Source organism: Oratosquilla oratoria, chromosome 16 (genome assembly GCF_046742065.1).
Source record: "Oratosquilla oratoria isolate Oo_2021 chromosome 16, ASM4674206v1, whole genome shotgun sequence".
In the NCBI taxonomy this organism is placed as follows: Eukaryota; Metazoa; Arthropoda; class Malacostraca; order Stomatopoda; family Squillidae; genus Oratosquilla; species Oratosquilla oratoria.
The window spans coordinates 65,412,735-65,427,734 of NC_134792.1; the positions used below are offsets into that span (position 1 = coordinate 65,412,735).

The following is a 15,000-nucleotide window of genomic DNA, read 5'->3' on the forward strand; positions in this document are numbered from 1 at the left end:
CCAACATTTTTATCATCTTTTTAATGACGGAGCTTCGTCTAACTGAATAGAATTGGTTGGCGAAACTAGAATGAATAGAAATTGACGCCATTATGAATTGTTTGAAGAATCTAGTGTTGTGTCGACAATACGGAATGTCTTCTTTTTCTGGTTGATAAGAAAATGTTTTCTTCAGTCGAGGTCACAATAATTCCTGCCAACGTTGTGTGACTCCATTACCCTAAATTTTCGCTCTATTTCTTTAACTCTGCACCAAATACTTCCCACAGCCTTCAAGGTTATTTTCACCCCAAGTAATGTCTGAATAGATTTTTTTTCCAACTAACTCAAGATCCTTGGTGTGTATAACTTCAAACTTACTTAACTGGGGTAACGATCAGTCTTGCTGAGCATTTTTTAAGTGTTATTAGTACTGTGGTCAACTCTCAGATAGACAAAATCTTGATGTACTTGATAGAACATAATTATATGAATAGCACTGGCTTGAGGGAATTCTCAACACACACACACACGCACACGCACACACACACATGATGCATATCATTAATTCAACTTAATCGATCCCTATAATCAACTCTAATTGTACATTGTCAGTGCTGTATCACTGTTATTATTATCTATTATTACACACACACACACACACACACACACACACACACACACACACACACACACACATACATTTGTTATGGCCTACTGTATTCTCCGGAGATGGTATAACAAGTGAGGGGTTTAGTATGAGATTAACGAATCTTGATGTAATTATGTTATTAAAAAGATCTTGTTTAATTTTTATTTATTATCTATTTATCGTCACGTCATATAGGGTGCCTGTTATTTCATTATATATACAAAAGTACATAATATAATTCACCATGGGATTTGATCACTTGTTGGACTTGTGATCGACAGCCATTACCCTCCTGGATGAGAGCTCAAGAGTTTGTATGTGGCCCAATTTGTGGGTAATGCTGTGACCTTGCACACACACAAACACATACACACACACATACACACATACATGCACACACATACACACACGCACACACACACACACACACACACACACACATACACACACATGCGCGAACACACACACGCACACACATGCACACACACGCACACATGCACACGCACACACACACACACACACACACACACACGTACCCCTGTAGCGCATTTGTTCGTCCTCATCCTTCGTCGCGATTGAGGCCAGGGATCGATTCCCAACGCCTGCCGATAACTGTCACGGGGCCTTTGTGCTCGAGCACACACCGGGGGATGAGTTACAACTCTTCTGACTCTCTCTCTCTCTCTCTCTCTCTCTCTCTCTCTCTCGATTTTACTCTGTGTGTGTGTGTGTTTATGTATATATTGTGTAAGTATACGAGTGTGTCTATGCATATGTGTGCATTTTACCCAATTGTTGTATACAGGATCAGGGTTATGTTCGTGGGGTCTCGTTCCTGTGCTTCTATCAGTTAAACTTGGCTTTAAATAAGTTTGTTTTGTGTTTTACCTTTTTCATATTGTTCCGCGTAGCAGTGCATATGTACAGTAAATGTATTATTGTTATAACTTATCATCATGATCATTATTATTATCATTATTGTTATTATTATTAGCATTATTGTTGCTGTTACTATTATTATTATTATTATTAATTGTTAAGGTTATACCTTAAGTGAGACATGGCAATGGTGACGATGAGGAGATCGAAGAGAATGGGTGAGGAAGGAAGCGGAGAGGAAGGAAGAAAGTAGCGCGCGAGAGAGGACAAGGACACAAAGAAGAAGAGGAGGACACCGTGAGAGAAGAGGAAAAGAGGCAAAGAGGACAAATTATGTTAAAAGAGTGGCTAAAAGGAGAAATGAGTGATGAAAAATGGGAAGAGAGAGAGAGGGGGAGAGGGGGAGTTGGGAAAGGGGGGGAAGGCATCACTAGAAGAGCAGCAGCAGCAGCATCGCCACGCCCAGCTTCCGTTGTCATGGCAACTGTTGCCAGATTGCACGATGCTGCCGTGGGGAAGGGGGGGGGGCGAAGGGGGAGATGGAGGGGACGGAGGGGGTGGAAGGGTGGGAACATGTCGGTATTGAAGGAGGCTTGCGTGGCTGTGGCGGATGTTTTGAAGGTTTTTGGAGTAATCTATGAGACAGATTTCCCATGAAAGCCAACCACCCTCCCTCCCCCCCTTTTTTTTTTTTTTTTTTTTTTTTAACTTTGGTTCATAATTGGATTCCTTGGGAGAAGAAAACCAAGAATTCGTCTCTGGTCTTCTCCTTTGTGACTCGTTTCATTTCGGTCAAATCAGAAGTTTTTATTCATGTAGTCACAGAACCCAGGGCAAATATGCCCCTCCCGATCGATCTGCAAAAAGGGGGACATCGAGTTGGTGTCTCTCCCTCCGTGGTCCACAGGATTATGAATAAAATCTACAGAAATTATAAAGAAAAAGAAAACATATGTTTTGAGTTGGAGATAGACCCTTTCAGTATAGAGAAGTTTGCAGGAGTGACGTGGCCGAGGACGTGAGAGAGGCCTTTGTTCAGTAGTGGACTCTGAATGGATGGTGGATGGGTTGTGGAGGGCCTTCTTTTCAGCTGAATAAAATCCACGTTTATTATTATTAAGTAATATTTCTAGATATGGTTCGTGAATTAGTGTATTTATATACTCTAATCTTTATGCTATTCTTTTTCAAGGAGCTAAGATAAAAGAGATAAATTGGTGGAATGAAGGGTATTATGTGCTTTGATTGCTCCAACCCCCCCCCTCCCCATATAAACGGGAAAATGCCTTTGTGTATGTAACTTTATTTATGGACGCCATATTCAAATGCACACACACGCATTTATGTACACATGCACAGTTACGTACATTTACGCATTTATCCACAAGAATGCACTCGTGTACATAAACGAAATTATGTACATGTACTCATACGCATATATATACACGTACGTATATATGTACACATAGGGATATAGGCACATATACGCATTTATGTACACATACGCATTTATGTGCACATACGCAAGCGAACACTCAAGCACGCACACGCACAACCTGTTGGTGCACGTCCCCACCTATTTCTGATCGAACTCGGCGCAACCCTTAACAGAAAACGGAGTCGGTTTGGGGCAGAAAGCTCACCAAAGAGAATGGGATTTTACGAGATCCAGGCATTTGTAGAAAATTTGTATATGAAGGAGAGACTATAGTGTATTGTAATAAGCCTAATTTTTGGCTGTTGTTTTATATCGTATAAGTTTAAATGTAAAAGCAAATAGCATAAGTATTTAAGGTTTGTCTTGGTTTATTATTAATAATTTTATTATTATTCCATAAAAGTGGCTATTACTAGCTATTTTCTAATATTCCAAGTTTGTTTTTTCTGAACGCGAGAATTTTCGTTAAATATTTTGCTTTTAACTAATCCTAAATTTTGTTGAAATATTAGTTAGTGCCTTTTTTTAGGTGAAAAACAATTCATAAACGCGATTTGAAAAAAGTCACATTAAGTGTTGTTGATTTTATTTCTTGCTTACATATAATTTTTGGGTGCAAGTTTTTTTTTTCTTTTTTTTATAATTTATTATTTATCTGTTTCTTTATCTATCCGTTTTTCTTACAGGTGGTTGTTGATATTAAATATCGTCTGTAATACAAAAATAATATCTATTTTTTTTTAACAAGCAACCAGTGAGATGTGTTGTTAATGTAGTTACAGTAATGTAATTGCGTATGCACACTATACACACACACACACATACACCATTTATTTTTACTTTTTATTATATTTTTATTTTTCATTTTGTTTTATTTTTTCTAATCAATTTTGTTAGTTTTATTTTGGGGGGAGATATGGTATGTGCTTCGGCTGTAAAGACAATGAAAACGTATGTATATGTATATATATATATATGTATGCATATATATATATATATATATATACATATATATATATACATATATATTTACATACATATATATATATATATACATAAATATATATACATATATATATATACATATATATATACATACATATATATATATATTATATATATATATATAATATACATATATATATATATATATAATTTGGTATTGGGTGTAATTTGCACATGATGTGTCGTACAAAGGGTCCGCCCGGCCGACCCCTTGCACAAGATGGTCGCGTTCCACATAGTAATGAATTTAGTTGACAAATTTGAAAACTCAAGTTGATGTGAAGTTAATGAAATATTTATCACTCTAATTGGGCCTCGAGCCCATACATGTATATGTGTATATATAATATATATATATATATATATATATATATATATATATATATATATATATATATATATTGAGACATTCTGACAGATATATATATATAATATATATATATACAGTATATATTTATATATATATATATATACATATATACAGTATATATATATATATATATATATATATATATTTTTTTTTTTTTTTCTGCCATCGTCTTGTCATTAGGTTGCTGTATGGCATCCATTATTATGTCATACCCATGTCTACTATTAGAACGTTTATTTCTGGTTTTGCTAAGACTGTCTGGAAATCTTGAAGGAAAATAAGATAAGGACAATGATATACAATTTCAAAGCTTTTGCCTCTGTCCCTGTAGGATAGAAACGCTAGAGTAAACAATAATCCGTAACAACAAACTCTCTCTCTCTCTCTGTTCTATTTTTTCCTCTCTCCCTCCCTTCCCCCTCTCTCCCCCGTCTCCCCTCTCCCTCGCTCACCCCTCTCTTTCTCTCCCCGCTCTCTGTCCCCTCTCTCTTCCTTCTCTCATTCTCTTATCCTTTCTCTCATTATTCCTTCCTTCCTCCTTTCCTTCCTCTTTTCTTATTCTCCCTCATACTCTCCCTCTCATTTTTCTCCCTCTCTTTCTCATTCTCTCTTCCTTCCTCTCATTCTCCCTCCCTTCCTCCTTTACTCCCTCCTCTCTTATTCTCCTTTACACTTCTCCCTCCCACTCTCCCTCTCCATCCACCCTGCTCTCACTCTCCCCCTCCCCCTCCCCCTCCCTCTTCCTCTCCCAAGAAAACTCTTATCCCCCTCCCCCTCCCACTTCCTCTCCCAAGAAAACTCTCAGAACAAAAAACCCGAAACTACACAAAACCACTTTCACGCCATCAAGCCCCTCCACGTCTCGGTGGATCCAGAAAATAACCTCTCTCCGTTTTCTTTCTCCCGCAGAAGGCGGCGGCGGCGGGGAGTACCCTTACCTGAGGGAGATGAAGGAGCGACTGCTACTCTCCCACGACCCGCCCTTGGCCACCATGGACGAGTCGTCCTCGCCCCACGAGCCCAACGAGAACCAGATGCTCGAAGTCCACCAAACGCCCGTAGGCACAGTCGTTAAGGTGAGTGGGTGGCCATAGGCCCTACTGGGATTCGAACCCTCGCCTGAGCGGCTTGGTTTTTTATCAAACGAAGACCGTACCATCACACCACCGTGACCTTACAAAACGGAACGAAATGGTGCCGTGATGGTACGGCCTTCGTCTTATAAAAAGCAAGCCGCTCAGGCGAGGGTTCAAATCCCAGTAGGAAAGGTTATTTCCAAATGTCATAATGACACAAAATATAGTGTAACTCTATGGAGGCGTTCACACTCGACTGCGGTGGTTTTTTTTTTTTTTTTTTTTTTCTATTGGGTACTGACGCAGTTTCCGTTAGTGTGAACAGGGCCTAATACTGAGTGAGCAAGCATAGAATTTAAGTGTACACTCTCTGAATGGCGACCATAGGTCCTTGATGTACACTGAATGTGCGACCCTAGGGCCTCAGGGTATATTCACCGATTCGGGCGACCATAGGGCCTAGAGGTATATTCATCGAGTGGCGACCTTAGGACATACGAATGTGCGACCATAGGGCCTTGAGGTACATTCATTCACTGAGCGACCGTAGGATCCTGACCTATAGTATGTATCGTGAGTGGGCGGCCATAGGCCCAAGAAGTTACATTCACTGACTGGACGACTGTAGCTCTCTAATGTAAGCGACCATAGGTCCCAGGGATGTAAGATGAATGGGTGACCATAGGTCCCTGGGATGTAGGTGAGGTGAGAGAGCGACCCTAGGGCCAGGAGATACACTTACTGACTGGGCGACCATAGAACCCAGAGATACAGTTCTGTGCCACTGACTGGTAGAAGGAGCAGTCGCCGGTTCTAAGCTTTCTCTGGTGGGAGACCGAATACCAGCTCCTCGGTGCTGCACCTTCAGACAGAGTTTATGGTACGGATAGGTTTTGAAATTTGGTATCAAAGAGATGGTTCTTTCACGGGTGGTACCAGCAGGTACATATTCTTTGTACTAAATGGAGAAAGAAGTCATATTCAAGGTGTGTGTGTGTGTGTGTGTGTGTGTGTGTATGTAATAATAATAAATAATATACGGTTTGTTGGGTATAGCAGCATTACTGCTGAAAATATACAGCCTACAAAATTATGAAATTATAAAACTATGGCAGTGAAAAGATGTTGTTACAGGCTTTAAAAAACAAAGCAAAACAATAAGCTAAGGAATAGCTGTGTTGTACAACATTATTTCTTGTTAAGTCCACAAATGTCAGTATGGGGCTCTTCTTATACCGGTTGGTGCTCGCTCTGATCGGCTTGATGGTGTTGCGGTGCCGCACCTGTCGCCGTGGTGGTGGTGCTGGTGGAGGTAGCAGGTCCCGGTGCCGAGGATGTTTCACTAGGGTGTGTGTGTGTGAGAAGGAAGAGTAAGGACATTTTCAGAGAACGAAAGCCCATGGCCATATTACTCAAAAGACAGAAAAAGAGAGAGAGAGAGAGAGGAGTGAGAGAACTGGGTAGGAATGCCTACGGGAACCGACTCTGGATGAGCGAAAGAAATGAATTTCAGAACTGAAGGAAAAGGAGGAGGAGGAGAGGCAGGAAAAGAAGAGGAGGAGGAAGTGCAGGAAAAGGAGGAGGAGGAGGAGGAGAAAGGGCAGGAAAAGAGGAGGAGGAGGAAGGGCAGGAAAGAAGAGGAGGAGGAGGTAAAGGAAAGGCAGGAAAAGAAGAGGAGGAAGGGAAGGAAAGGAAGAGGAGGAAGGGAAGGAAAAGAAGAGGAAGATGAAGAAGGGCAGGGAAAGAGGAGGAGGAAGAACAGGAAAAGAGGAAAAATGAGGTCAAATGATAAAAAAAATGACCTTATTGATCGTAGTAATACTCAAGCAGTAGGATATTTTCTCTCTAAAAAAGAAGGTGGAATTAGTGTGTATAATGCGATCTCTCCTCTGTCTCTTTCTCGGTCTCTCTCTCTCTCTCTCTCTCTCTCTCTCTCTCTCTCTCTCTCTCTCTCTCTCTCTCTCTCTTTCTTTCTCATCCATATTATCGACAGGTGAGACTAACATCCATCTAAGCTGCATACGATATATCTTCTCTATTTCTTTCAGACTTGTAAGTGTAAATACGATTTGGAACCCATAAAGCTTCTTGTGGCCGTCTGGGACATTGGGTAGTGTTGATAATTTAGAAGTTGCCATCAAATTTGCATATAAGCTCCACCCCCCAAACCCCGTCTCGCTTAGGATGGGTGCGCAGCCCAGCCATGAATGACGTCATAGATCTGGGAGAGTTGCCATTGGTCAGTCAGATATAGTGGGAGGGGCTTGTGTGCAAGGGAACTGTCGGGAACTTTCAGAGCATGGGTTCCCAAACTTTATGTTCCTCTGTACCCCTTGCGCATAGATTCCCTCGTGGCGCTGTGGTTAGAGTTCTCGCCTGCCACTACGGCGGTCCGGGTTCGACTCCCGCCCAGTTCTGAAATAATTTCAGTATCGCTGCGCTGCGAGGTGTTACTCCAACTCTCGTGGACGGGAAGTTGTGTGTGTGTGTGTGTGTGTGTGTGTAAGGTCTCATCCGAGAGATTAATAACTGTCGATCACGAGTCCAACACGTGATCCAAGACCATGATGAATCACACCTAAAGATAAGGGAAAAGCCATGATATATATATTTCAAATATTATTTTATTATGAAATCTGTATGTATGGATTGCATAAGATTCTTAATGGTGATAACACCATTAAGCTAAACTCAGGTAATTTATAAAATATTTTGATCCATCACATACATACCTTTTCTAATAATCATCCATAATGATCATTACTAGGTACACAAAACTATTCATGATAATAAAAAATCAGATATTATTCACTCTCTTCCTAATATAACTTAAGTAAAAGCTTTACTTACTAAAATGAAGAAAATTAAAAAAAAATGAAGAAAATGTAAAAAAAAAAATGCAGTTTGGATGCAGATTACAATATCATGCATTATACATTTGTGGTTATTCTGTCAGATCTAATGTACCACCTGAAAGGTGCAAATGTACCACAAGGAGTACATGTACCCCATGTCTGGAACCCCCTGGTTTACAGGATTCGAACCTCGTTCATATGAGCAATGTGCCGTTGAGATAGACGAACTTGCCAAATGTTCATCCAGAAGTAAATGAAATCGTCTGTCATTCGTTTGAACAAAATGTTGAAGTGACCTAATCCGAATATTTATCCCTTTAAGGGTGGGTCAAGTTGGGTCACTCGAAGTGGTTTCCTGACCTATTACAGACTTCTTAAAACTGAAGAAAATCGTCGGTCGTTACTCACAGGAAAATCTAGAAATGACCCTTTTGAGATATTGAACAACTAAATCAGGCATTCTCGACTTTATCCCCTTTACGTACCCAGAGAGTACTCAGACCATCGACCCGTACCTCCATTAACCTGACACGGAATAGAAAAAGGTGATATATTAAGACTGATGTGTGTATACAATGGCGCCGCAATGGATCAAATGGTTCAAATATACAATGGCACCGTAATGGTTATCAAATGGTTCAAATTGTAATGACTTTATTTATCAGTTAAGTATTAACATAAAAAACAATGTACAGTGTTCTAGTCATCTAACAGTGCCGAGAACCCGTCCTAAAAGGTTAAAAAGATAGTTAAAAAAAGAAAAAAAATATATATAAAGAATGAAGACAAGGAAACCACAAATAACCGAGTATAATTTTAATATTTCCAACGCGAAAGTTTTTTTTTTTTTTTTTTTTTTTTTTTTTTTTTTTTTTTTTTTTTTTTTTTTTTTTTTTTTTTTTTTTTTTTTTTTTTTTTTTTTTTTTTACCGAAATCTTCTTGAAGAGAATTTCGACCTTCAGACTTTCGAGGGCTTCCTTCAGACAGAAGACCGGAAGGAGGTTACGAAGCTGCAGGAAGAATTTTTTTTTAGAAAGAAGCTGAAGATAAAAATATGGAAGGAGTGGAGGAATTTGAAAAGATGAAGAAGAGAAGGAAGGAGAATAAGAAGGATGAAGCAAAGGAGGGTAACAAGGAAGGAGGAAGGATAGAGAGGAGGAGGAGGAGGAGGAAAAATTGAAAGGATGAAGAAATGAAGAAAGAAGAAGAAGGGTGAAGCAAAGGAGGATAACAAAGAAGGAAGGAGGATAGAGAGGAGAAGGAAAAAATTGGATGAAGAAGAAATGAAGGAGAAAAAGAAGGGTGAGTCCAGAGAGGATCATATGGAAAGAAGGATATATATATATATATATATATATATATATATATATATATATATATAGAGAGAGAGAGAGAGAGAGAGAGAGAGAGAGAGAGAGAGAGAGAGGAGGAGGAGGAAGAAATTGGAAGGATGGAGAAGATAAAAGAAAAAAAGATGTTGAGGAGGTGGGTGATATCAATTCAGTTTGGATTATAAGGATGAAAAAGGCCAAAGAAAGAGTCTGAAGAAGAGGATAACATAAAAAAGGACAAAGAGAGGCCTTAGCCCATGAGTGGGGAGAGGAGGGGGAGGGGGAAGGTGAAGGGAAATGACGAACTGTGAAAGAAGAGAGAGAGAGAGGAGGTGGAGGGGAGGATGAGGGGGGTGACGAACTGTGAAAGGAGAGAGAGAGAGAGAGAGAAGGAGGCGGAGGGAGAGGATGAGGGGGTGACGAACTGTGAAAGGAGAGAGAGAGAGAGAGAGACAGAGAGGAAGGAGGTGGAGGGAGAGGATGAAGGGGGTGACGAACTGTGAAAGAAGAGAGAGAGAGAGAAGAAGGAGGTGGAGGGAGAGGATGAGGGGGGTGACGAACTGTGAAAGGAGAGAGAGAGAGAGAGAAGAAGGAGACGGAGGGAGAGGATGAGGTGGAGTGACGAACTGTGAAAGGAGAGAGAGGAAGAAGGTGGAGGGAGAGGATGAGGTGGAGTGACGAACTGTGAAAGGAGAGAGAGAGAGAGAGAGAGGGGAGAGGGAAAGGGAAAGGAGGTGGAAGGAGAGGATGAGGTAGAGTGACGAACTGTAAAGAGAGAGAGAGAGAGAGAGGAAGGAGGTGGAGGAAGAGGATGAGGGGGAGTGACGAACTCTGAAAGGAGAGAGAGAGAGAGAGGGGAGGGGAAGGAGGTGGAGGGAGAGGATGAGGTGGAGTGACGAACTGTAAAGAGAGAGAGAGAGAGAGGAAGGAGGTGGAGGAAGAGGATGAGTGGGAGTGACGAACTCTGAAAGGAGAGAGAGAGAGAGAGAGAGGGGGGAGGGGAAGGAGGTGGAGGGAGAGGATGAGGTGGAGTGACGAACTGTGAAAAGAGAGAGAGAGAGAGGTGATGGAAATGAGGGAGGGGTGGCAGCCCATGAGAGACCATCCGAAGCAGTCAGCTGCAAGAAGAAGAAGAAGAAGAAGAAGAAGGATGGGGAGTAATAATAAGGGTCTGGGAAGAACGAGGCCATCGAGGTCAGGGAAGGGATGGATGGCCTGCAGGTGGAAGCGCACCCAGAGGGGGGGGAGGGGGGAGTGTGGAGTGCAAAAGGTTGGATGTTATAAATGAATTTGACCTCTCCCTCCACCCTCCCTCCACTCTCCTCCCTCCCCCTCCTCCCTCTCTCCATCCTCCTCCTTCCTCTCCCTCCTCCTCTCCCCCTCCCCCTCCTCCCTTTCTCCATCCTCCTCCTTCCTCTCCCTCCTCCTCTTCTCCCTCGTCCTCTCCCTTTTCTTTCCCCCCATCTCTCTCCCTCCCTCATACCTCCTTCCCCCACCCTACCCTCCTCCTTCTCTCCATCCTCTTCCTTCCTCTCCTTCTCCCTCGTCACTTCCTCTTCCTCGCCCCCTCCCCTCCTCCCTCCCTCCCTCTCCTTCCTCCCTACATCTCCGTCCTCCCTCCCCGTCTTCCTCTCCTTACTCCCTCCTCCCCACCTCCCTCACTCCCCCCTTCTCACTTCCTCCCTCTCCGTCCTCCCTACTTCTCCCTCCTCCCTCTTTCTCTCTCCCCCATCTTCCTGCCCCTCTTCCTTCTCCCTGTAACATAAGAAATACAAGACACCTCACGTCAGCGGGCGAAATTGGCCTGAAGGATAGAACCGCTAGTGAACGAGTCCGTAACGACAACCCCCTTTCTTTCTCCCCCTTTCCCCCCCTTTCCCCCCTACCCCCCTCCCGAGGGAAGTTCTTTACAGTTTCTAACCCGTGTTGGTGTGTCCCAACTCCTTAGGGGTGTGTGGGCGTTGGGGGGTGGGGGGAAGGTCGTGGCTCTTCCCCCCCCCCAGCAGTCCGGGAGGGCGTCCCCACGAGTCACGAGGTCAGTCCGAGGCCCCGGACGCCTCCGGAGGGACGGAGGCCTGTCCCCAGACCACGGGCTTAATCGGGCATGAAACGATAAGAATGGTTTGGTCAATTATCGGTGTTGGGTGAGAGGGGGTAGGGGGTGGGGAGGTCACTGGGGGTGAAGGGATACGGGGGTGCTGGACGGAAGAGGGAGACAGAGGTGTCTTCTTTCTCTCCTCCTCCTCCTCCTCCTCCTCCACCTCCTCTTCCCGCCACTCCTTGTCGTCCTGCTCATTTTTCTTTCTTTCTTTTTTCTTTTTCGTTTTTTTATTATTTTTTTTTCTGGAATCCTTTTATGAGTCGAACGTATTGGTCGTCCGCACTGTCCCCTAGCTTGAATTAAGTCTGGAATTAATTTTATAATATCCAAAAGGTATGTTACCAGTAATTTGTTTTTATTTATTTTATTTTATTTGTGTATATATATATATATATATATATATAATATATATATATATATATATATATATATATATACATATATATATAGAGATATATATATATATACATACATATTTCAACCACCCCTCCCTTGAAGTGGGAAGTGAGAAACCCTTGCTAGGGCTAGCCTTGTCAGTTGTGGCTTGCCACAGTGCTTTATTCTAGGCCGAAATTGGGTCGCCTCCCCGTGAATGAAAAATGGAGCATAGGAAATGGGTGGGTGGAGAGGAGAGGAGGAGAGTTGAGGCGAGGAGTGAAAAGAGGGGTGAAGGGAGAGGAGGAGAGGGGAGGTGAGGAGTGAAAAGAGGGGGGAGGGGAGAAGGGGGGAGAGCTAATAGACCCTGGAAACTGCTCTGGGCTGAAGAATCCCCTGGGTTTCCCAAGTCAGGAGCAAACAAAGAAGAGAATTGAAAAAGCCCCCACTGGGCTCGGGGGTACCCGTTCGCGCGTGCGTGCGGAGTATGTGCATTGTCGCATGTTAGAATGCGTCCACACTGCACGCGGTTGGCTGGGAGGGTAGCGGGGTGCCTAGCGGGTTAGAGGCGAGAACAAACACATGTTATCTAATACGAGTGGTCATACTAGACGCGGGTAGCGGGTTCCATCCAAGCTTCTCCGACACGTGCGTTCGGTATGGCCACTGGTATTAAATAACATGTGTTCGTTCTCGCCTCTGAGCCGCTAGGCATCCCGCTAGCCTCTACCCTCCCGGTAAACCGCGTACAGTGTGGCCAAACCCTTACGGTAGGGTAGTGTGTGGTTGTGGGAATATGCTTCTGTGCAAGAGCATTTTTCTTCGGCTGGAGCATTTTGCTCTGGTCTGCTTTGTTATGTGTGTATTTGTGAATGTAATCGGAGTGATTTGGGGGAATACCGATCAATGTGTGGAGTAGATGCAGTAGCTTGAGATGCATAATATGTGTGTGTGTGTGTGTGTGTGTGTGTGTGTGGTTTAATATGGTTCAACGTGATCATAGATCACGTACTGGGCTCGTGATCGACAGCTGTGTCCCTCTCTGATAAGAGCACAGAGCTTATACATGACCCGATTTACAAGTAACGCTGTGATGTGCGTGTGTGTTTGTGTGATGTGATGTGTGTATTCACTTGGTCTTTGGATCACGTGTTGCACACACACACACCCCCAACTCCCCGCCCACGAGAGTTGGAGTAACACCCCTCAGCGCTGCGATACTGATATTATTTCAGCCCCGGGCGAGAGTCGAACCCGGACCTCCGTAGTGGCAGGCCAGAGCTCTAACCACAGCGCCATGAGTGTGTGTGTGTGTGTGTGTGTGTGTGTGTGTGTGTGTGTGTGATTCTAAGGTTTCGAACCCTGACCTTGGTTCGTCTTTCGGACGAGAATAGGATTAGGGTGTCAATGTCATCTAACTTTGTATATCTGAAATCCCTTTATTATATTTTGATAACATTCCTTGGATTCCCCCTGGGCTGGGGAAGAAGAGGACGCAACAGGTATTAAAGACTATTAAAACCTAAGAACATAAGAATAAAGGAAACTGCAAGAGACCATAAGGCCTACACTAGGCAGTTGCTGATGTTTCTGCTACTGTTGTTCCTGTTTATTTATTACTTTCCGAGTGAATACTAATTGTTTCTATAATTTATAGTTTTCATGTATCTATCATTTATCTATTTATCTATATTTTTGCAGCTGACATTTATTCTTATATTCATTATTTATCTATTTATGTAATCATTTCCATATTTAGCAAATTAAATGTAGAAGTGAGTGCGTGTCTTTGGCTTGGCTACCTCGCTTGTAAGGGGGAGGAAGTCCTTCGTGAATAGATTTATAGATATCTGTAATTTATTCATTTATTTATTTTATTCATGCACTGATTTATTCATTTGTCTGTTTGGTTCTCTTTGCAGCTGAATGCTGACGGTTACGGCTCGCACACATCGCCGACACATCGGGTCGAGAGTTATTACACAGGAACGCTCGAGTCGCGAAGGGGAGAGTACCCCAAGAACGCAAAGTAAGTGTAGAGGGTCCTCTTTATTTTTCTTCTTCTTCTTCTTCTTCAATGCAGGTGGTTTCGTTTTAATTTTCATTTACTCTATTTTATTTTGTTTTAATTTTATTTTTTATTTTTGCCCTCTCAACTCTTCTAATACGGATTGATTTGTCTGCTTGTTTGTGCTTTCGTGAATAGATATACTTGACCTTGGTGTTCCCGGGTTTTGGAGGCAAACAAGAGGGAGAAAATTCTCTCCGACGTCCGTCTCGCAGTACCACCACATGCAGTCAGAATATATGATTATTTATGATGATTGATTCCAAGGCAGAAGATTTCACGCTTCTAGATATGATTTGATGTCTCTAGATAGGATTCGATACCTCTAAATAGGAATCGATTCCTCTAGATAGGATTCGATGCATCTAGATATGATTTAATGCCTCTAGATAGGATTCGATGCATCTAGATAGGATTTAATGCATCTAGATATGGTTTGATGCATCTAAATAGGATTCGATGCCTCTAGATAGGATTCGATTTCTCTAGATAGGATTCGATACCTCTAAATAGAATTTGATACCTCTAGACAGGCTCTAGATAGGATTCGATATCTCTAGATAGGATCCCATTCCTCTAGGCAGGATATGATACCGTTTAGACAGTACCCGACACGGTTTGGACAGGACTTGATACCGTCTAGACGGGTAAATCGACTTTGGACCGGATAATCCGCTACCGGATCCGGTAATCCGGCGTCGCCGGAGTCCGTCCGGCCGTTTCACGGAAGACTTGGTCTTCGTCTTTTGTCTTTCGGTGCATAACCGGCGCAGAGGAGAGAATGAGGAACAACTTTTAATGGCGCCTTTGCCTCCAGACTGCCTAAGTAGGTGACGTAGGGGAGGCGGGGCGGGGAGGAGGTGTCTGCTGG

General features: G+C 42.8%; 1 protein-coding gene across 13 annotated transcripts in view; it reads left to right on the forward strand.

The window, feature by feature from the left end:
• LOC143034090 (uncharacterized) overlaps positions 1-15,000 on the forward strand; it is a 797,079-nt gene that overhangs the window by 443,131 nt on the left and 338,948 nt on the right. For all 13 annotated transcript variants that reach the window (XM_076200017.1, XM_076200019.1, XM_076200026.1 and 10 more), the window contains exons 2-3: positions 5,233-5,399; positions 13,984-14,090. In XM_076200017.1, coding sequence (XP_076056132.1) covers positions 5,233-5,399; positions 13,984-14,090 — 274 coding nt within the window. The remainder of the gene's footprint in view (positions 1-5,232; positions 5,400-13,983; positions 14,091-15,000) is intronic.